The 23748-nt window shown below is 41.4% G+C and overlaps 2 protein-coding genes across 3 annotated transcripts; one reads left to right on the top strand and one right to left on the bottom strand.

Moving 5' to 3' along the window:
- Positions 1-1031: 1031 nt before the first annotated feature.
- Positions 1032-15818, top strand: cyb561a3a (cytochrome b561 family, member A3a). 2 transcript variants are annotated; one of them, XM_079687707.1, is made up of 7 exons: positions 1032-1166; positions 4610-4757; positions 5432-5636; positions 9381-9589; positions 9921-10075; positions 11389-11545; positions 15629-15818. In XM_079687707.1, the coding sequence occupies exons 2-7, from the start codon at positions 4629-4631 to the stop codon at positions 15653-15655; spliced, it is 882 nt and encodes a 293-aa protein (XP_079543833.1). In that variant the 5' UTR covers positions 1032-1166; positions 4610-4628; the 3' UTR covers positions 15656-15818. The 2 variants fall into 2 exon arrangements, with proteins under 2 accessions (XP_079543833.1, XP_079543834.1); XM_079687708.1 differs by lacking the exon at positions 1032-1166 and having other exon boundaries at positions 4616-4850.
- A 5566-nt stretch (positions 15819-21384) lies between these two features.
- LOC307043323 (E3 ubiquitin-protein ligase TRIM35-like) lies at positions 21385-22866 on the bottom strand (the record flags this gene model as incomplete). Its single annotated transcript, XM_079687701.1, has 1 exon — positions 21385-22866. The coding sequence occupies exon 1, from the start codon at positions 22762-22764 to the stop codon at positions 21385-21387; it is 1380 nt and encodes a 459-aa protein (XP_079543827.1). The 5' UTR covers positions 22765-22866.
- Between the last annotated feature and the right edge of the window lie 882 nt (positions 22867-23748).

Genomic DNA, 23748 nt, shown 5'->3' on the forward strand with positions numbered 1-23748 from the left:
GTTATGATCGGTCATAATAACACAGAGGTGATGATTACATAGTTTACAGTGAGACTTACTCCCTTACTTTTGGCCATACTCACGCAGCCCTACAAATGAATTGATATTTCCACACAAATGTTCGTTAGCAAGTGTGTAGAGCAGTGTTGATTTAAAAAAAGCAATTTGAAGGTTGGATATTTGTAAACCTTTTTTTGTGTATTTAAATTAATAATTTAAGATGTAAATGAATTCCAGTTTATTTGTAGTAGCCTACTTTCTATTTTTATTTTGACATTTGGTGGCATCAATGTGTGCATTTGATACAGATAATCAATCAAGCAGTTGCTTTAGGGCCACAGTGTATATCCCTTGAGGTCAAATCATGAGATACTCGACCTCCGCCCCCCTCTCGCACCTCCACACAGAGCCCCCCCACATATCAAATCCCAATTTAACCCCTGCGCACCACCATGCACTGAACCAGTCCCTGAACGTACCACCACACACTGAAGAAGTCCCTGAACGCACCACCACACACTGAACCAGTCTCTGAACGCACCAGCACACACTGAACTGAAATTATTCCTCCTGTTATATCAATAAAATAATCAAACATATTTAATTAACATTATATTTAAATGTGGAGATGTATTTATAAATACCTGTTTTAAGGAGGATTGTAATAATAAAAAGAAAGACTAACATGTGTAAATATTAAAGCTGATTGCAAGACTTCTTATTGGTTAAAGTGAAAGTGTTCCTCCTGGTTGATTGATTGATTGAAAGTTTATTAACAGCTTGTATATTGGGTACAGTACAGTCCATGATCAATAAAGTTTATTTTAATTATTATTATAAATATATTATATCTGTTAGTAAAGATATTTCCTTAAGGAGGCTGAATAAAACATCACGAGGACAAAACATCAAACAATAACATCACAGGACTTTATTTAATTGAACTATTTAATTATCATGATCAGAAACAATGTACTACTTCCGGGTACGCTGCTGCTGCTGCTATAGAACTGCATTTACCAGAATGCCTTGCGCTGTCAATAAGGAAGCGTCTCAGGTAGATTTCTCCCGTTATTTGGATGTCTTTCACCTCAAATGCAGCTTTTATCCTCCACTGTTCTCCACTGTTCATCGCTGTTCATCAGCGCGAGGTGTTTCTGAACCAGGTACATTAATGTCATATTCTAAAACGTGAAGTATTTGTTCGTTTCTGTGTTTGTATGATACGTAACTTTGGACGTTGATATTATAAACACTTGATTAGCCCTCTTTTCTTGATGTTGATGTTGTCTGTTTACCTTGAACATGTTGGTTTGTTGGGGAAGTATTTATGTTGGTTAAAGTTTACACTCTGTTAAGGTTACAGAAAGGTCATTTAAGGTCCTTCTGTGTTCATAACATATGGATTTAAACTGAACATCGCAAGTTCCCGTAGTATAAATCAAGATTCAATTGGTAAAACGTTTTTAAGCTACTGTGATTGGACAATAGGGCTAAAGAAAGGTCCTTTAAGGTCCTGAACGGTTACAAACATCATAATGAGATTCCTAAACTAAGTATTTGCTCTGATAATATATTCATACCAAACTGTGGCAGGGTGTGTACTTTTATTCTGGAAAATATTATCGGTTATTTTTTAGCTTTGAGAAAACTTTAACGATCAATCATTATAAAACATATCATATCTATTATTCTGAAATGGACCAATCTGCACAATGACTACTTTTACTGTCGCTACTTTTACTATATTTTGATGAGAATACTTTAATACTTTTACTTGACGAACATTTTGAATGCAGGACTTTTACTGTAACAGAGTATTCCTACACTCTGGTACTTCTACTTTTACTCAAGAACAAGATCTGAGTACTTCTACTTTGACTCAAGAACAAGATCTGAGTACTTCTACTTTGACTCAAGTACTAGATCTGAGTACTTCTACTTTTACTCGAGTACAGGATCTGAGTACTTCTACTTTTACTCAAGTACAAGATCTGAGTACTTCTACTTTTACTCAAGTACAAGATCTGAGTACTTCTCCTTTGACTCAAGTACTAGATGTGAGTACTTCTACTTTTACTCGAGTACAGGATCTGAGTACTTCTACTTTTACTCAAGTACAATATCTGAGTACTCCTACTTTTACTCAAGTACAAGACCTGAGTACTTCTACTTTTACTCAAGTACAATATCTAAGTACTTAGTTTTGTTAACCTGGTTGAGTCTACTTCCATCTATTTTTCTACTTCCTTGTATTTGTATAAAAACCTTAATGTGTGTATTTATATATATATTTATATGTGTGTGTGTGTGTGTTTTTAACCTCGGGTAAGTTTACTTTAAAAAAAAAAAAACTCGATTGAATATCTTGTAAACTTGTATCTGGGATTATTCTACCTCTTTGTAGTTTGTACTGTTAAATCTACTTCAGTGTTTTTATATATTATTTTATAGTCCTCTTGAATGAGCTGTTTCCTGTTTCCACTAACAGCTGTTATAACATCTTGTCTTCAAGCTTCATCTCATCTGGAGCTTTTCTCTCCATCTTTATGAACGTCTGATATTCTGTTTGTCAGATCGAGATGTTTGTTCCAGATCTTTGATCATCTCCAGAACCAAATCTCACATTCCTCTACCCCTTCCTGTGAAAGATAGTTCTGTTGACTCTTTTCTAACTGTTTCATATTCCTCTCATCCATGTTGCATCCCCAGACATCACGTTCCTGTGTTCCTGTTACTCAAACCCATCTCTGACCTTTAACCTGTTAACCTGAGATTTAGAAAACACACTGCACCTCTGAGGGGATCTGGGTGGATTTGACCTTTCTCTGAACCCTGAGTCGATTTTGATGATCTCTTTCTAACCGTCAGAGCCAATGGCATCGAGGGGAAACAGATTTAGGTGGGTCGACACGTACGAGGAATTTGACTTGATGTCGTAGTGCATACATAAAAGTAAACAAAAATTAAAAACATTGATAGAGAAGTATTTGAAAAAATATATAATAACATAAAAAATATAATAAGAAAAAAATATATATAATAAAAACCTAGTTAAAGGTCCCCTATTATTTAAAATCCTCTTCTTCATGTCTCTTCTACATCAACATGTGTCCCCTCTTCTCCATGTCTCTTCTACATCAACATGTGTCCCCTCTTCTCCATGTCTCTTCTACATCAACATGTGTCCCCTCTTCTCCATGTCTCTTCTACATCAACATGTCTCCTCTTCTTCATGTCTCTTCTACATCAACATGTGTCCCCTCTTCTTCATGTCTCTTCTACATCAACATGTGTCCCCTCTTCTTCATGTCTCTTCTACATCAACATGTGTCCTCTCTTCTCCATGTCTCTTCTACATCAACATGTGTCCCCTCTTCTCCATGTCTCTTCTACATCAACATGTCCCCTCTTCTTCATGTCTCTTCTTCATCAACATGTGTCCCCTCTTCTTCATGTCTCTTCTACATCAACATGTGTCCCCTCTTCTCCATGTCTCTTCTACATCAACATGTGTCCCCTCTTCTTCATGTCTCTTCTTCATCAACATGTGTCCCCTCTTCTCCATGTCTCTTCTACATCAACATGTGTCCCCTCTTCTTCATGTCTCTTCTACATCAACATGTGTCCCCTCTTCTTTATGTCTCTTCTACATCAACATGTGTCCCCTCTTCTTCATGTCTCTTCTACATCAACATGTGTCCCCTCTGTGGAAAGAGACTCTGAAAGTTTCAGGAACAAAGATTCTCTCTCTTTTTGATCCATTTCTATAAAAACCTGTCTGAAATGAGCTGATCAGATTTTGGTCACTTGATGATGTCATAACGATGTGTTGTCTTGTGTAACCATTAGCCAATCAGCAACCAAGGTAACCCCCCCCCCCCCCCCCCCCCCCCCCCCTTATCACCTGAATCTCCTCCTAGAGCACCATTGAGTTCTTTGTAACCAAATGTCTCTCAGAGGGGCGTGGGGAGGGGCTCCTTATTTTCATCTAAAGTAACAGACAGAGAATCAGCACTTTGGAAACAGGGCTGAAACAGAGGGGATTATGGGTAATGCTGCAATGATCTGTTTGGTGTTTCAGCAATCAGAGAGAGGCTCTGTGTATATCTTAGACCTGTGATGTATTGATACGATACGATATACTTTATCGTCCCCGTAAGGACATTTGTTCTGGACTCCGTCCTGCAGTTCCACATACATGTACATATACAAACATAGTGGACTTTAAGAGACACACACATACCATCAGTCATACACCGTTTGAACAAACACAATACGCACATACTGACAATGGCGACCTATTGGACAACTCTCATGGCCAACATTTAAAAAGTACATTTCATTTCATGTGAATGTTCAGAAGCTTAATGGACATAGGTAGGAATGAGTGCTTATAGCGGTTCAGCCTGCTCTTGGGAACCCTGAATCTTCTACCAGAAGGTCGGAGCTGGAATTCTAGGTGGAGTATGTGGATGGGATCAGACTCCATTTTGTTTGCCTGTCTGATAACGGACTGCTCGTGTGTGTTTTGGATGAGAAACAGTAGAATCGGGGACCTTTAAAGTTTCACTTCTGACTTCTCTCTCTGTGATATGTGTATTCACAGGTAGTGGATATAGAATTAGATGCATAGTTCTCCCAGCTGTTCCTCCAGCTGTTCCCTCAGCCTCCCCCTCTCCCCCCTCTGCTCGACTGGAAGAGGAAGTGAGAGTTTATCTACAGAGGAGAAACAGGAAGTGAGAAACACCAACACAGTGAGTATCCGTCGAGAATAAAAGGGGAAATCACCAGATAACACCGTCACTTATTTCTGGTTTTCCTTTAGTCCAGACGAGCTGCAGCTGCAGGTAAGACATGCTCTCAGATAATCCAATATATCATCGTCTCATTGGAAAGGGTTTGAAGTGGTGCTGATTAATAAAGGCCGCAGGTGGAGTTTAGAATACATTATGGAGAGTTGCTCCATCTTGATTGATTTAGGAAAGGGGCAGGTGCATATGTACGTTTTAAACCGAGCTTGATTTTGTTGATAAGTTTAATTTAGAAGATTACACACGCTTAAAATGCATTACATGTATTTATCATCCAGCTTATTGTCAGTGTTATAAAGAGTTTCAAATGTGGCTGATTGATAAAGAGGGGCAGGTAAAGGTGAGAGGAAATGATCGACAATTATTCAACCGCTTTTATTCACATTTTGTTAATAGAGAAGTTAAGATTGTTTTAAATAATTTAAGATAAATGTCACTCATTTGTATATGTGCGCTGTTTCTAGTGTTTATATAATTAAGCCCAAAGTAATTTCTTCAGATCTGAACAGATGAATTTGACCTTATCTGAACGGTTGCCTTTTATGTTTTGCGTCACACAGAAATATATATTGATTACAAAATGATACTGCTGCACCCCCTCACCTCTTCTGTCCCAGGCCTCAGACCCGTCCGTCATGGCGTCCGTCCTGAGCTTCTACCTGAGCTACCTGCTGCTGCTGAGCCTGAGTGTGTGTGTGTTGGTGTGTGTGAGTGTGTGGAGCAGCTACTGGCGGGGGGGCTTTGCGTGGGACGGGTCAGCGCTGCAGTTTAACTGGCATCCAGTCCTGATGGTGAGCGGCCTGCTGCTGCTCTATGGGAACGGTGAGATAAAGGACAAATATATAGACTCTCACTCTCACTTCTGTTTCTCACTTCTGCTTCACAACCTCTAATAAGACAATAGAGGGAGGAAGCAGTTCAGTAGTGAAACAATAAAACCCATAGCAATGGAGTGGTGCAGGAATGAGTCCTGAAGCCGGAAATGTGCATTTTTGCACTGAATCAAAAATAGGCTAATGTTATGCTAACTGAATCAAATAAAGGCTAATGTTATGCTAACTGAATCAAAGATAGGCTAATGTTATGCTAACTGAAACAAAGCAAGGCTAATGTTATGCTAACTGAATCAAAGAAAGGCTAATGTTATGCTAACTGAATCAAAGAAAGGCTAATGTTATGCTAACTGAAACAAAGAAAGGCTAATGTTATGCTAACTGAATCAAAGAAAGGCTAATGTTATGCTAACTGAAACAAAGAAAGGCTAATGTTATGCTAACTGAATCAAAGAAAGGCTAATGTTATGCTAACTGAAACAAAGCAAGGCTAATGTTATGCTAACAGAATCAAAGATAGGCTAATGTTATGCTAACTGAATCAAATAAAGGCTAATGTTATGCTAACTGAATCAAAGAAAGGCTAATGTTATGCTAACTGAAACAAAGAAAGGCTAATGTTATGCTAACTGAAACAAAGCAAGGCTAATGTTATGCTAACTGAATCAAAGAAAGGCTAATGTTATGCTAACTGAATCAAAGCAAGGCTAATGTTATGCTAACTGAAACAAAGAAAGGCTAATGTTATGCTAACTGAAACAAAGCAAGGCTAATGTTATGCTAACTGAATCAAAGAAAGGCTAATGTTATGCTAACTGAAACAAAGAAAGGCTAATGTTATGCTAACTGAATCAAAGAAAGGCTAATGTTATGCTAACTGAAACAAAGAAAGGCTAATGTTATGCTAACTGAATCAAAGAAAGGCTAATGTTATGCTAACTGAATCAAAGAAAGGCTAATGTTATGCTAACTGAAACAAAGAAAGGCTAATGTTATGCTAACTGAAACAAAGAAAGGCTAATGTTATGCTAACAGAATCAAAGATAGGCTAATGTTATGCTAACTGAAACAAAGAAAGGCTAATGTTATGCTAACTGAATCAAAGAAAGGCTAATGTTATGCTAACTGAATCAAAGAAAGGCTAATGTTATGCTAACTGAAACAAAGAAAGGCTAATGTTATGCTAACTGAATCAAAGAAAGGCTAATGTTATGCTAACTGAATCAAAGAAAGGCTAATGTTATGCTAACTGAAACAAAGAAAGGCTAATGTTATGCTAACTGAAACAAAGAAAGGCTAATGTTATGCTAACAGAATCAAAGATAGGCTAATGTTATGCTAACAGAATCAAAGATAGGCTAATGTTATGCTAACTGAATCAAAGAAAGGCTAATGTTATGCTAACTGAATCAAAGAAAGGCTAATGTTATGCTAACTGAAACAAAGCAAGGCTAATGTTACGCGAACTGAAACAAAGCAAGGCTAATTTTATGCTAACTGAAACAAAGCAAGGCTAATGGTATGCTAACTGAATAAAAGAAAGGCTAATGTTATGCTAACTGAAACAAAGCAAGGCTAATGTTATGCTAACTGAAACAAAGCAAGGCTAATGTTATGCTAACTGAATCAAAGAAAGGCTAATGTTATGCTAACTGAAACAAAGCAAGGCTAATGTTATGCTAACTGAAACAAAGCAAAGCTAATGTTATGCTAACTGAAACAAAGCAAGGCTAATGTTATGCTAACTGAAACAAAGCAAGGCTAATGTTACGCTAACTGAAACAAAGCAAGGCTAATGTTATGCTAACTGAATAAAAGAAAGGCTAATGTTATGCTAACTGAATCAAAGCAAGGCTAATGTTATGCTAACTGAAACAAAGCAAGGCTAATGTTATGCTAACTGAAACAAAGAAAGGCTAATGTTATGCTAACTGAATCAAAGAAAGGCTAATGTTATGCTAACTGAATCAAAGAAAGGCTAATGTTATGCTAACTGAAACAAAGCAAGGCTAATGTTATGCTAACTGAAACAAAGAAAGGCTAATGTTATGCTAACTGAATCAAAGAAAGGCTAATGTTATGCTAACTGAATCAAAGAAAGGCTAATGTTATGCTAACTGAATCAAAGAAAGGCTAATGTTATGCTAACTGAATAAAAGAAAGGCTAATGTTATGCTAACTGAAACAAAGCAAGGCTAATGTTATGCTAACTGAAACAAAGCAAGGCTAATGTTATGCTAACTGAATCAAAGAAAGGCTAATGTTATTCTAACTGAAACAAAGCAAGGCTAATGTTATGCTAACTGAAACAAAGCAAAGCTAATGTTATGCTAACTGAAACAAAGCAAGGCTAATGTTATGCTAACTGAAACAAAGCAAGGCTAATGTTACGCTAACTGAAACAAAGCAAGGCTAATGTTATGCTAACTGAATAAAAGAAAGGCTAATGTTATGCTAACTGAATCAAAGCAAGGCTAATGTTATGCTAACTGAAACAAAGCAAGGCTAATGTTATGCTAACTGAAACAAAGAAAGGCTAATGTTATGCTAACTGAATCAAAGAAAGGCTAATGTTATGCTAACTGAATCAAAGAAAGGCTAATGTTATGCTAACTGAAACAAAGCAAGGCTAATGTTATGCTAACTGAAACAAAGAAAGGCTAATGTTATGCTAACTGAATCAAAGAAAGGCTAATGTTATGCTAACTGAATCAAAGAAAGGCTAATGTTATGCTAACTGAATCAAAGAAAGGCTAATGTTATGCTAACTTCATGTAAGATAGATTCAGTAAGCACAACATAGCACGTAATCGGATAGCTAACAAGTGTCTAAATGAGACGACAAAACGTCATCACGCCCAACATTAGCCTCATTTAGCTTAGCGGTGGTGATGTGAAGTCATGTGACCGTGCTGTAGTTCCTTTATAGCCCAACATTAGCCTCCTTTAGCTTAGCGGTGGTGACGTGAAGTCATGTGACCGTGCTGTAGTTCCTTTATAGCCCAACATTAGCCGCCTTTAGCTTAGCGGTGGTGACGTGAAGTCATGTGACCGTGCTGTAGTTCCTTTATAGCCCAACATTAGCCTCCTTTAGCTTAGCGGTGGTGACGTGAAGTCATGTGACCGTGCTGTAGTTCCTTTATAGCCCAACATTAGCCTCCTTTAGCTTAGCGGTGGTGACGTGAAGTCATGTGACCGTGCTGTAGTTCCTTTATAGCCCAACATTAGCCTCCTTTAGCTTAGCGGTGGTGACGTGAAGTCATGTGACCGTGCTGTAGTTCCTTTATAGCCCAACATTAGCCACCTTTAGCTTAGCGGTAGTGACGTGAAGTCATGTGACCGTGCTGTAGTTCCTTTATAGCCCAACATTAGCCACCTTTAGCTTAGCGGTGGTGACGTGAAGTCATGTGACCGTGCTGTAGTTCCTTTATAGCCCAACATTAGCCTCCTTTAGCTTAGCGGTGGTGACGTGAAGTCATGTGACCGTGCTGTAGTTCCTTTATAGCCCAACATTAGCCTCCTTTAGCTTAGTGGTGGTGACGTGAAGTCATGTGACCGTGCTGTAGTTCCTTTATAGCCCAACATTAGCCACCTTTAGCTTAGCGGTGGTGACGTGAAGTCATGTGACCGTGCTGTAGTTCCTTTATAGCCCAACATTAGCCGCCTTTAGCTTAGCGGTGGTGACTCGAAGCCTATCTATGGTCCTCTAACCTCTCTTTACTTCCTGTTTCAGGAGCGGTGCTGTACCGCGTCCCGCTGACCTGGGGTCAGAACAAGTTGCCCTGGAAGCTTCTTCACGCCGGCCTCATGCTGCTCGCTCTCATCTTCTCCATCGTCGGTCTGTGTGCCGTGTTCGACTTCCACAACAAGAACAACACGCCCAACCTGTACTCTCTGCACAGCTGGATCGGGATCGCTGCCACGGCTCTGTTCGCCCTGCAGGTGAACTCTACCTGCGGGAACTCAATATACTCTATCCGCCTCAAATGCACTGAATTCAGTCATCTAAAATAAGGCACTAATGAGTCAAAGTGACTTAAATCAATCTTTATTTTTTGGAAAGTAGGATTTTATTATTATTTATTTATTACTAGTATTATTATTATTTTATCTGTATCGGTATTTTGTTATTATATATTTATTACAACTATTATTACCATTTATTTATTGTATGTCAACTTACAATTGAGAAATAATTCTAAATCAATTTAAAATATCACAATAATTGATACAAATTAAAAATGTTAAAATCTCCACAATGTCCCCTGTTCAGTGGGTGTTTGGTGCGGGGGTGTTTCTCCTCCCCTGTTCCCCCCCCTCGCTGAGAGGCCTCCTGAAGCCCCTCCATGTCTGGATGGGGGGGGGCATCCTGGTGCTCAGCGTCGCCGCCTGCATCTCCGGCATCAACGAGAAACTCTTCTTTGTTCTGTGAGTTTAAAGGGACCTGTTATTCAAGATCCACTTCTTCATGTCTCTTCTACATCAACATGTGTCCCCTCTTCTCCATGTCTCTTCTAAATCAACATGTGTCCCCTCTTCTCCATGTCTCTTCTACATCAACATGTGTCCCCTCTTCTCCATGTCTCTCTACATCAACATGTGTCCCCTCTTCTCCATGTCTCTTCTACATCAACATGTGTCCCTTCTTCTTCATGTCTCTTCTACATCAACATGTGTCCCCTCTTCTTCATGTCTCTTCTACATCAACATGTGTCCCCTCTTCTCCATGTCTCTTCTACATCAACATGTGTCCCCTCTTCTTCATGTCTCTTCTACATCAACATGTGTCCCCTCTTCTTCATGTCTCTTCTACATCAACATGTGTCCCCTCTTCTTCATGTCTCTTCTACATCAACATGTGTCCCTTCTTCTTCATGTCTCTTCTACATCAACATGTGTCCCCTCTTCTCCATGTCTCTTCTACATCAACATGTGTCCCCTCTTCTTCATGTCTCTTCTACATCAACATGTGTCCCCTCTTCTTCATGTCTCTTCTACATCAACATGTGTCCCCTCTTCTCCATGTGTCTTCTACATCAACATGTGTCCCCTCTTCTCCATGTCTCTTCTACATCAACATGTGTCCCCTCTTCTTCATGTCTCTTCTACATCAACATGTGTCCCCTCTTCTTCATGTCTCTTCTACATCAACATGTGTCCCCTCTTCTTCATGTCTCTTCTACATCAACATGTGTCCCCTCTTCTTCATGTCTCTTCTACATCAACATGTGTCCCCTCTTCTTCATGTCTCTTCTACATCAACATGTGTCCCCTCTGTGGAAAGAGACTCTGAAAGTTTCAGGAGCAAAGATTCTCTCTCTTTTTGATCCTTTTCTATAAAAACTTGTCTGAAAAGGAGCTGATCAGATTATGGGCACTTTATGATGTCATAACGCCCCCCCCCCCCCCCCCCCCCCCCCCCCCCCCCTTATCACCTGAATCTCCTCCTAGAGCTCCATTGAGTTATTTGTAACCAAATCTCTCTCAGAGGGGCGTGGGGAGGGGCTCCTTATTTTCATCTAAAGTAACAGACAGAGAATCAGCACTTTGGAAACAGAGGGGATTATGGGTAATGCTGCAATGATCTGTTTGGTCTTTCAGCCAATCAGAGACAGGCTCTGGATATATCTGAGACCTGTGATATATTGATGAAGAACAGTATACTAGGAGACCTTTAAATACCTTTTATCTATTTGAAGATAAGACCCTAAAATGACCCTCTTTATCGTGTCCCCCCACAGTAAAGGAGTTCAATCGTATTCGGACCTTCCCTCCGAGGCCGTGTTGGGGAACTCGTTGGGAGTTTTGATCGTTGCCTTCGGACTCGTGGTCATGAGGATTCTGTCCAATCAGAACTGGCAGAGACCGGAGTCCAGGCCGGAGGATCTGGTGTACACGGTGAGAACATGCTAAAGGGAATACTGGGGATGTGATGCATTCAACCGCATGTCGGCCGTCTTTGAAGGATGTTTCTGTAGACACGGAATTAGATTTGCTCGGGCTCCCTCCACAAAAAGCCAATTAACATGTGATTTTGGATTATTGCAGAAAAGAATACATCACATAATACTTACACCTTTAGTTCAGCAGGATAATCTCCACATGTTAACACCACTTTATGATTTCTGAAGTAAAACGCTAACACTAGGCTATAAAGGAACTACAGCCCGGTCACATGACTTCACGTCACCACCGCTAAGCTAAAGGTGGCTAATGTTGGGCTATAAAGGAACTACAGCACGGTCACATGACTTCACGTCACCACCGCTAAGCTAAAGGAGGCTAATGTTGGGCTACAAAGGAACTACAACACGGTCACATGACTTCACGTTACCACCGCTAAGCTAAAGGAGGCTAATGTTGGGCTATAAAGGAACTACAACACGGTCACATGACTTCACGTCACCACCGCTAAGCTAAAGGAGGCTAATGTTGGGCTATAAAGGAACTACAGCACGGTCACATGACTTCACGTCACCACCGCTAAGCTAAAGGCGGCTAATGTTGGGCTATAAAGGAACTACAGCCCGGTCACATGACTTCACGTTACCACCGCTAAGCTAAAGGAGGCTAATGTTGGGCTACAAAGGAACTACAACACGGTCACATGACTTCACGTCACCACCGCTAAGCTAAAGGAGGCTAATGTTGGGCTATAAAGGAACTACAACACGGTCACATGACTTCACGTCACCACCGCTAAGCTAAAGGAGGCTAATGTTGGGCTATAAAGGAACTACAGCACGGTCACATGACTTCACGTCACCACCGCTAAGCTAAAGGCGGCTAATGTTGGGCTATAAAGGAACTACAGCACGGTCACAAGACTTCACGTCACCACCGCTAAGCTAAAGGAGGCTAATGTTGGGCTATAAAGGAACTACAACACGGTCACATGACTTCACGTCACCACCGCTAAGCTAAAGGAGGCTAATGTTGGGCTATAAAGGAACTACAGCACGGTCACATGACTTCACGTCACCACCGCTAAGCTAAAGGAGGCTAATGTTGGGCTATAAAGGAACTACAACACGGTCACATGACTTCACGTTACCACCGCTAAGCTAAAGGAGGCTAATGTTGGGCTACAAAGGAACTACAACACGGTCACATGACTTCACGTCACCACCGCTAAGCTAAAGGAGGCGAATGTTGGGCTATAAAGGAACTACAACACGGTCACATGACTTCACGTCACCACCGCTAAGCTAAAGGCGGCTAATGTTGGGCTATAAAGGAACTACAGCACGGTCACAAGACTTCACGTCACCACCGCTAAGCTAAAGGAGGCTAATGTTGGGCTATAAAGGAACTACAGCACGGTCACATGACTTCACATCACCACCGCTAAGCTAAAGGAGGCTAATGTTGGGCTATAAAGGAACTACAGCACGGTCACATGACTTCACGTCACCACCGCTAAGCTAAAGGAGGCTAATGTTGGGCTATAAAGGAACTACAGCACGGTCACATGACTTCACGTCACCACCGCTAAGCTAAAGGTGGCTAATGTTGGGCTATAAAGGAACTACAGCACGGTCACATGACTTCACGTCTCCACTGCTAAGCTAAAGGTGGCTAATGTTGGGCTATAAAGGAACTACAGCACGGTCACATGACTTCACGTCACCACCGCTAAGCTAAAGGAGGCTAATGTTGGGCTATAAAGGAACTACAGCACGGTCACATGACTTCACATCACCACCGCTAAGCTAAAGGAGGCTAATGTTGGGCTATAAAGGAACTACAGCACGGTCACATGACTTCACGTCACCACCGCTAAGCTAAAGGAGGCTAATGTTGGGCTATAAAGGAACTACAGCACGGTCACATGACTTCACGTCTCCACTGCTAAGCTAAAGGTGGCTAATGTTGGGCTATAAAGGAACTACAGCACAGTCACATGACTTCACGTCTCCACCGCTAAGCTAAAGGTGGCTAATGTTGGGCTATAAAGGAACTACAGCACAGTCACATGACTTCACGTCTCCACCGCTAAGCTAAAGGTGGCTAATGTTGGGCTATAAAGGAACTACAGCACGGTCACATGACTTCACGTCACCACCGCTAAGCTAAAGGTGGCTAATGTTGGGCTATAAAGGAACTACAGCACGGTCACATGACTTCACGTCTCCACTGCTAAGCTAAAGGTGGCTAATGTTGGGCTATAAAGGAACTACAGCACGGTCACATGACTTCACGTCACCACCGCTAATCTAAAGGAGGCTAATGTTGGGCTATAAAGGAACTACAGCACGGTCACATGACTTCACGTCACCACCGCTAATCTAAAGGAGGCTAATGTTGGGCTATAAAGGAACTACAGCACGGTCACATGACTTCACGTCACCACCGCTAAGCTAAAGGAGGCTAATGTTGGGCTATAAAGGAACTACAGCACGGTCACATGACTTCACGTCACCACCGCTAAGCTAAAGGAGGCTAATGTTGGGCTATAAAGGAACTACAGCACGGTCACATGACTTCACCACCGCTAAGCTAAAGGAGGCTAATGTTGGGCTATAAAGGAACTACAGCACGGTCACATGACTTCACCACCGCTAAGCTAAAGGAGGCTAATGTTGGGCTATAAAGGAACTACAGCACGGTCACATGACTTCACGTCTCCACTGCTAAGCTAAAGGTGGCTAATGTTGGGCTATAAAGGAACTACAGCACAGTCACATGACTTCACGTCTCCACCGCTAAGCTAAAGGTGGCTAATGTTGGGCTATAAAGGAACTACAGCACAGTCACATGACTTCACGTCACCACCGCTAAGCTAAAGGTGGCTAATGTTGGGCTATAAAGGAACTACAGCACGGTCACATGACTTCACGTCTCCACTGCTAAGCTAAAGGTGGCTAATGTTGGGCTATAAAGGAACTACAGCACGGTCACATGACTTCACGTCACCACCGCTAATCTAAAGGAGGCTAATGTTGGGCTATAAAGGAACTACAGCACGGTCACATGACTTCACGTCACCACCGCTAATCTAAAGGAGGCTAATGTTGGGCTATAAAGGAACTACAGCACGGTCACATGACTTCACGTCACCACCGCTAAGCTAAAGGAGGCTAATGTTGGGCTATAAAGGAACTACAGCACGGTCACATGACTTCACGTCACCACCGCTAAGCTAAAGGAGGCTAATGTTGGGCTATAAAGGAACTACAGCACGGTCACATGACTTCACCACCGCTAAGCTAAAGGAGGCTAATGTTGGGCTATAAAGGAACTACAGCACGGTCACATGACTTCACCACCGCTAAGCTAAAGGAGGCTAATGTTGGGCTATAGAGGAACTACAGCACGGTCACATGACTTCACCACCGCTAAGCTAAAGGAAGCTAATGTTGAGCGTGATGACGTTTATTCGTCTCTTTTAGACACTTGTTAGCAACCGCCGTTTATAAAGTCAACAGGTATTTACTGACATATTTTAAGTCATAGTTAAACATTAAATAGCGCAATATTTATAAACAGGAGATTAATTATGCCAATGTTTTGAGAGCATTTAGTTAGCATAACATTAGCTATCTTACCTCTGTTTGGATGACTGTATATTTGTCATTAAACCCGTAGATCTGAAGGTCCTGTAACCCCCGTTATTATTAATATGTTGAAGTGACCAATATGTGTAAGCGCCAAATCCAAACAGCAGAGGGCGCCATCATCATTTACAGTAATCTGTTCATTCTTCTCTTAATTCATGAGAACAAATGTCACCTATTCAGAAAAATAAAAGACCTGTTTCTGCAAAGAGCTTCCCTCTGTATAGACATTATTTTGATATGCATACTTTATTTATATTTCTGATGCAAAACAGCTGACAGATAACCAACGAAGGCTGATATTCAGACTTTATCCTTCAAACATGGCCGCTCTGCCCCAGTATGCACCTGCAATTCCCATTTCCTATAAAGAGATATTATTTGAATCGTGTATTTTATAATCCTTATCTTTTTTATTCCACAGCCGTTGCTTCAAGAAGAAAACGAATGAAGGAAATACAAAATGTCTCGAACCAAAACCAGTTCCACCATCACACATCTCATGTCCACTCATTCATTTAATCTGAATGTACAAACAGTGTGAGAACTATCCGTCTGTTGGGGTGTAAATATTTATTGAGATTATATTTAAGAATAAAAGAGTTTTCCTCTAACACTGAGTACGTGCTCTCATTATTTACTGTAACCAACAAAGACTTGTATCATATTTTCCCACAGATATGTTTCCGCTACAAGAAAGATATTTGTATTTATATTTGATTCTAATGTATAGAGTTTATGCCTGGCTAATATAGGACACACTACACCTTTCCTGGATTAATACGTGTGGACCGGAGTGACTTCAATTCCAACCTTCGTCATGAAGAATATGTTTCTCTGTTGTCCACGTTCATAAAGCATAAAGCAACAGCGTCAGAGCACGGTGGAGTCTCTAGATGAGTTTACAGCAGTCTCTCGTTTTTATTAAACCTCCATGTAGTAAAAACCTGTAGTTTCCCCACATTAATGACATCATAAACACGTCGTATAGTGTAAGTACATTTGATTCTCAAAGCACTGCAGTCTCTTTTCCTAGGCTGCAGTTGAATAGTCCATTTAGTTTAGGAACCTTCCTAACGGAGTGAAATGACCCGGAAGTCCCTCAGTGGCAGCCATGATAAGTGCCGTTCCAATTCTCTACATGATAGGAAAGGAGGTTTCAAACTTCCTTTATAACCTCCTTTAGCTTAGGAACCACTGGACCTCCCTCACTGAAAGGAGAGGAGAAAATGCTGCCCCACAATGCCTTGCAGCCGCAGCATTTGCCGTCACACAACAGTTTGGCCGTTCACGGAAACAACCGATTATGACGGAGAAATTATATCATGGAAGTTACGGTGCTTATTAAGCATTTTAAAACGTATGTGGTAAGTTACCAAAGTGCTTTGTTTTAAACGTTCATCAGTATTATAATCAAAAAGAGAAATATGAAATAAATAATATATAAATATAAATATTATTATAAATAAAATCTACCCGGTTTCTACTTTTTTTAATTCAAGATTTAATTTTAAACCCTAACTTATCTGATGAATCGTTGGAACATTTATTTTTCTGATGCCCTTTTCTGAATTGTTTTGGGCGAATGTGAGAGATTGGTTGTTACTTAAATTAACAAATATTCCGGCCTTCGAAATATATCAAATGTTATATTATATTGATAATTTGGACTCTCCTATATCTGATTTGGTAAATATAATTATTATTTTGGGTAATTACCATTTACATTGTTGTAAATGGAGAGGAGGCAAGCCCTCCTTTCCCTGTTTCATAAATGAGTTCAAGTCTTATGTTGATAAGTTGAGGATATCCTCACCGAGCTTTTGTATGTTTTAAAAATGTTCAATAAAACATTTATATATATAAAAAAAAGGGTATTATATGACAACAGGGACTAAATGATAACTGCCGTGAAGTATTTCCAGTATTATTAAAGTAACGAATTACAGCCGTTAAAATGCAATAAATGAAAAGTCATGAAAGAGAATATGAGGAGAAAAGGCGTGTTTAGTTATGAATTGAATGTACAATGTCTGAGTCCTCTGTTATGCGCAACAACGGACATTGAAGACGAGTGGAGGGTCGGCCCCAGCAGCGCAAACCGGCACACGAGGAGGAGCCATCGGAAGATACTTAAACAGCTGATGTGCGTTAGTGATGGGCATTACGAATCCCTTCGGGGACACAAATCTTTTGATTCAGTTCACTTTAAAGATTCGTTCACTGGTTCGCGAACGACTTCTGGTGATTTGCACGTTCGCGAACGATTCGTCTTTGTACTTAATTCGTTCAGTGAGTCTTCACTACTGCCGAAGTCCGTACAAGAAGTTTGCTGGCGTAAAATGTATGATATTAAAACACATTTTACACCTCACCTTGTTGCCCCATGAATAATGCTCTGGGAATAGGCTATATATTATTTAAGAAATATAATTGGCCATTGTTAAACCGCTACGGAGCTCAGCTATCCGCCCTCTGAATCTTTTAGGGCCGACAGGGGGAGGAGAATACAACGCTGTGTGTATTTATCGCTAAGATAGCGGCTAAGCTAGCTGGACGCTACGGTTCAGGTATCCGTCCTCTGAAGCTTTTAGGGCTGACAGGGGGAGGAGAATGTCCCGCTAACGCTGTGTGTGTGTGTTTCACATTAACGGCACGCTATGGAGCTCAGGTATCCGCCCTCTGAAGCTTTTAGGGCCGACAGGGGGAGGAGAATACAACGCTGTGTGTATTTATCGCTAAGCGAGCGGCTAAGCTAGCTGGGCGCTACGGTTCAGGTATCCGTCCTCTGAGGCATTTATGGCGGACAGGTTGAGGAGGATGTCCCGCTCCTGTGTGTGTGTGTGTGTGTGTGTGTGTGTGTGTGTGTGTGTGTGTGTGTGTGTGTGTGTGTGTGTGTGTGGGGGGGTGTGTGTGTGTGTGGGGGGGTGTGTGTGTGTGTGTGTGTGTGTGTGTGTGTGGGCTCTGGTTACAGTTTTAATCCTCTGTCAAACTGCATGTTTTTTGCCATATTTGATGAGAAATAAAACGAGTACACAGTAAAATAACTTCATAGTAGCCTGCTTGTGGTAGAAGTCCAACTAGTACTGAGTTCAACAGTAAAGTACTTCATTGTATTTGTGGTAGTTGTCTAACTGAGTCCAACTCTGTGTAGATGGAACATCCAGTATTTCGGAGGGGCCCTAACGGGACCCTCCTCTTGAAAGAAAGGGATATAAGATAAAAGAACTGAAGGAAACAGTTCTTTAAGTTCGTCGTTCGCAAACTGCTTCTCTTTAGCTTTTGGCGGAAGGCGGCGACACAAACAAACAAATCGTTTTGTGGGAGGAATCAGTTCATCTCGTTCACTTCAAAGATTTGTTCAAAAAGAACGAATCGTTCGCGAACGACCCATCACTAATGTGCGTGTTTCTCGCTCTCTCTTCTTGGCTCTCGAGAGAGCACAGCTGTTTTCTCTCTGAACCGTGGCCGTTTCTCAATCGCGAGGATACTGGCTTGGTAGTCGCATACTTCCAAGTCACTTCCTTCAGAAACGAAGCAAGTATACTTCCAAGCCACGGCTTCGGAAAACAAAGAAGAAGGAAACAGGCTAACTAGTGTGCCATTCTCTCTAGCGGTTTCAAGATAAACTGTACCGAAAATAAATACCTCACGATGTCTATCTAATTATGAACTTGCTTTACTTTCACGGAACACATTTTTGGTGATAACAAACAAATGTAACAAAGTAACATATTTACCAACACATGTTCTATGCCAATACATACTTACATTTAAATGTGTGCTGTGCTTCGTTGGTTCAGCCATTCTCCGCAAGGGTTTTTGAAATTGGTCCGTGCGCAAAGCATTGTGGGGATTTGAAGGACGCGAAGTCTACCCATGTGCAGCCTCGAAATTACCCCGAAACCAAGGACGTGGCCTCGGTGGAATTCCAAGTATGCTGGAGATTGGAACAGTCCTTCGGCGGCACTCGATGACGTAGTATCCTTGAAATATTGGCTTTGAAGCCAGTTTCCTCGAGATTGAGAAACGGCCCGTATCTCTTGTAACATTACCGCGCCATTTTAATTAAAGTACCCATTTGAACATTATGCCAGAGACTCCATTGGTCTCATTTATCCTACGCTTCTCTCCTGGTCGGGAGAATAACAAACAAAGCTAATACCATGTACATCCACTGCACAAATAATCTGAATAACAACTCATATTTATCGCATCAAATGACATCAAAACGCATTTTAATGGCCAAACTAACCTTAAAATAGGCATTTTCCTCAGAGAATAAAACGAAGGTCGGCCAAGTTTTTTTTTTTCTGCTGAGAGAAAGTTGAAGATCACGTGACATAGACGCCAGCCATTGGAAATGAATGGTGAAAAAAAACGTAGGGACCCTACAATTTCAGAGGCGTTTTTGTATAAATACTATTTCCCAAGTTGTGGACCAACGTAGTTATTACACGTTTAGATGTGAGACTGAATTGGCTCCCCTTGCTATAATGAAGAAAACCGTTTTTAAATGTAAAATACACTTTTTTTAATTTATTTTTTTATTTCCTATTTACATTTTAATTTTTTCACACACAAAATCAAATAGTTATACTGATTGTAATATCCCCAGGTCTCCAGTTTAGAATTCCCCAGATTATGGGAAATATCATAATGGAGTTTTTTCACTTCAATCAAAGTATTCATGTTGTTAGAGCCATTTTCTGTGTTGACAATGAGTGTATTATTTTCTTATTAATTTAGATCTTAATATATTCTTTCCATTTTTGTATTAGTACGAATTAAATATTCGGAGAAAAACTTTGATTTACCGCGAGCCACACCTGTGATATAAGGAAGGGGTGGGACTGAGCGTGAGGAGGAATTTGTCTCCAGCAATGAACAGGGAATCGGAACAGTCTTTGACCTCACGTTACACTGATCATTTTGTTTATTTTGTTTGTTTAAATACATGGAAGTAAATAAATCGGCCAAGGAAGGCAAAGAAATCAGCGCCTACAGAGCTTTATTTGGATGGTTTTTAACGTGTGAGTCAAGAAGCGGATCCCTGTTGACGTGGCACAGTTCTAGATAGCCCACAGGAATGGGCCACGACATATTCAAAGACTCCGGACCGCTGGAATAACTGATGATAAAGACGCATCGCTGACTGGAACTCCGGGTTTTGAGATTTGTGAATGGAAGAAGGATACTCCGTGGACAGAGCGTAAGGATAGCGCAACGATCAGCTGTTGATCCATGCGGAGGGCCGCGAGTAAACAAAGGACGGATCAAGAACAGTGAGTAAAGGACTAATATTAGGAATGAGATGAACTCTTAAGCCAGAAGAAAGATATTAAAGATGATCGGGATGTGGATATATGTTGGATGCCTGCCAAGATAAAAGGAAACGGAATGGAGCAGAGAGAAATGTTTGGATTAAAGTGCGGATTGAACGATCAAAAGAATTGATAAAGTGTTATCCTAAGGACAAGGAAGTGATGTCATGACCTGGGACTTCGGGTGGCAGTATACGCCGTGATGAAGTTGTTTGCGGCCTGCCAATAAACCCAAAGCAGAAGAAGAAGAATAAATGACGTCAGCGGCTCCCTCAGGGACTTATTCTGGTGTGTACGCGATTTACTAGATATTTCCAGGAAATAAAAGTTCCGGGAAAAGTACTTGGTGTGAAAGCGCCTCTTGTGTCCCTTGAACCATTAAATTGTTCCTTTATGCTGCATGTCTGCAAAAGTTTTGTTTTTGTTAATTTTAGAAGTTTAACCTCAGCTGTAAAAACTCAATTGTTAAACCGTTTTGTCAAAAATAAAGATACTCAGAATTTTCTTTTTCATTTATTTCCTTTACAAAAACATGACACCAGAAAAGCCATAAACCCAACACCAGAATCACACTGAGCTGAACCCAAACTTATACGACTGATCCCTGATAAACTCAAACACATAAATATATCAGCAGGCCTAATGACCAAACATTACAGAAACTGTTTGACCTATTTTTGGGAAATCCTCCAGTTCTCTCTTTAATGGTTAACCTGGCTAACAACCATCTGAGAAGCCTTCACTGGAAACTGTTTGGGAGAAAGGAACAGACACTTACAAAAGAATTAGCAGAAAGGTATTCAATATTCAGCAAATAAATCTGTCATCATCTTCATCTTCATCATCATCATCATCATCATGTCTGTTGTTCTACAGTCACAGAGACCTTCACTGGTAACATCTTAAGTGGGTGTAGATTCCAAGTGCCAATGTATGGAAACAGTCTCTCAGTGAAAGTGTGTGTGAAGGTGTGTATGTGTGTGTTCGTGTCAGGATCAGAGAACGACAGCTTTCCTCTGTTCCAGTCCAGACTCACTCTGACCCTCTGGAGCTTCTTCTTCAGGCTGAGATCAGTGAGTGGACCTGAGGGTGACCATGCTGAGTATTCACCTCTATTACACACTATTCTCCATAATCCAGTCTCTATGTCTTCCTGGACAGACTCTGCTAACACACCCAGTCCCCAGTAACTATTGTCTCCAACCTGGACATCCCAGCTGTGAGTCCCTGAGTCAAAGCCCTCAGAGCCCCGGACAGAGCAGTAATCAAACCTCTCTGGATTATCAGGAAGTTCCTGTCTCCCTCCTCCTCTCACACTGGTCAGATCTTCAGACAGGATGAGGTATGGATGAGCAGTGTTTGGGTCCAGGACCACAGGATGGTAGGACACCACATCCTTCATCTTGCTCCAGATGTTGAAGCTGAGGTTGCCCAGGTGTTTGGCCTGGTCTATCAGAGCTCCTGAGGGCAGCTGTGGAGCCTCCAGCAGGGGGCGCTGCAGCCTCTCCACTGCAGCCTTGTAGCTGTGCAGGAAGGAGACGTCTTCAGCTCTCAGCTCCTTCTCTGTGGCTCTGACTGTGTGAGAAAGAGCTGCTATCTCTCTGCTCACAGCCTCCATCTTCTCCTTCATCATCATCCTCTTCTGCTCCTCTTCCTCCCTCAGTGCAGCCATCCTGGCCTCCTCTTCCTCTTCTAGAAACTGGTGAAGCTTCTTAAACTGCTTCTTAATCTGCGTCTCTGTGCGTCGGGCCTGGACCTTCAGGTGTTCTGCTGTTTGATCAAACTTCACTTTAACTTCTTCAAAAGTCTCTAACTTCTCCTTTAAGGGCTGCAGAGCTTCCTGAAGCTTCTTCTTGTGTTGTCGTGCAGCTTCATCGATGGGTCTGAATCTGTGGTCGCTGTGTTTCTCTGAATCTCTGCAGACGACACACACTGGCTGCTGGTGGTCCAGACAGAAGAGTTTGAGTTTCTCAGAGTGCAGACTGCAGAGAGCCTCTGGAGGTCTCTGACCTCTCTCCTGTAGGAAACTCTCACACAGGTTCTTTAACACCAGGTTACAGGGAGGTTCATAAACTGAAGGTCTCTTACAAAGTGGACACTCTTTGATGACTCTCTCCGTCCACCAGTTCTGCAGACAGGCTCTACAGAAGCTGTGGCTGCAGGACAGGACCACAGGATCTTTAAATGTGTCATGGCAGACAGTACAGCAGAGATCTTCCTCTAATCTGAAAGCCATGTTGTCTGTGAGTGAAGCAGTAAACTCAGCAGCAGCCGCTCCCTGTTCCCTGAGGCTTACTTTCACTTTGAGTCTTTGTTCTGGTGAAACTCTCCGAGGTCCTCTCAGTGGAAGGGTTGTGTTTGGTGTGAAGTTGAATCTTACAGTCTGTGTGTTTATGGCTGTGTGTGTGTGTGTGTGTGTGTGTGTGTGTGTGTGTGTGTGTGTGTGTGTGTGTGTGTGTGTGTGTGTGTGTGTGTGTGTGTGTGTGTGTGTGTGTGTGTGTGTGTCGTCTCATCTCAGGTGAGTCAGGCAATGGGTGGAGCTTCATCATGACAGTGAATCCGGTTGAGTTTCATTCAAACCACATGTAAATCAAGGCAAGGCAAATTTATTTATAGAGCACTTTTCAACACAAGGCAATTCAAAGTGCTTTACAAAAATGAAAGACATTGAGAGGAGCAGAAACACATTATACAATGGCATTTAAAAACAGTCAGTAAAAACAAAGCGAATCCAATAAACATGAATTAAAGTTAAAGTGCAGTCTAAGATATGAATAGTTAAATTAATAGCAGCGGCAAAGAGAACAATTTTCAGCATGGATTTAAAAGGACCTGCAGGTTTCTGGGAGTTTGTTCCAGATATTTGGAGCATAATAACTGAACTTCACATGTTTAGTTCTGACTCTGGGGACAATAAGCAGACCAGAAGACCTGAGGGTTCTGGATGGTTCATAATGCAGCAGCAGATCAGAATAAACCAAACACTGCTTTATAAACCAGCAGCAGTATGAAGTCTGTGACAGACAGGAAGCCAGTGTAAAGACTTCAGAACTGGAGTGATGTGATCCTCTTTCTTAGTGTCAGTGAGGACTCGAGCAGCGGCGTTCTGAATCAGCTGCAGCTTTCTAATATATGTGTTAGTGAGACCTGTGAAGACACCATTACAGTAGTCCAGTCTACTGAAGATAAAAGCATGGACACGTTTTTCCAAATCCTGCTG

Source organism: Notothenia rossii, assembly GCF_949606895.1.
Source record: "Notothenia rossii genome assembly, chromosome: 6".
NCBI classification, from domain to species: domain Eukaryota; kingdom Metazoa; phylum Chordata; class Actinopteri; order Perciformes; family Nototheniidae; genus Notothenia; species Notothenia rossii.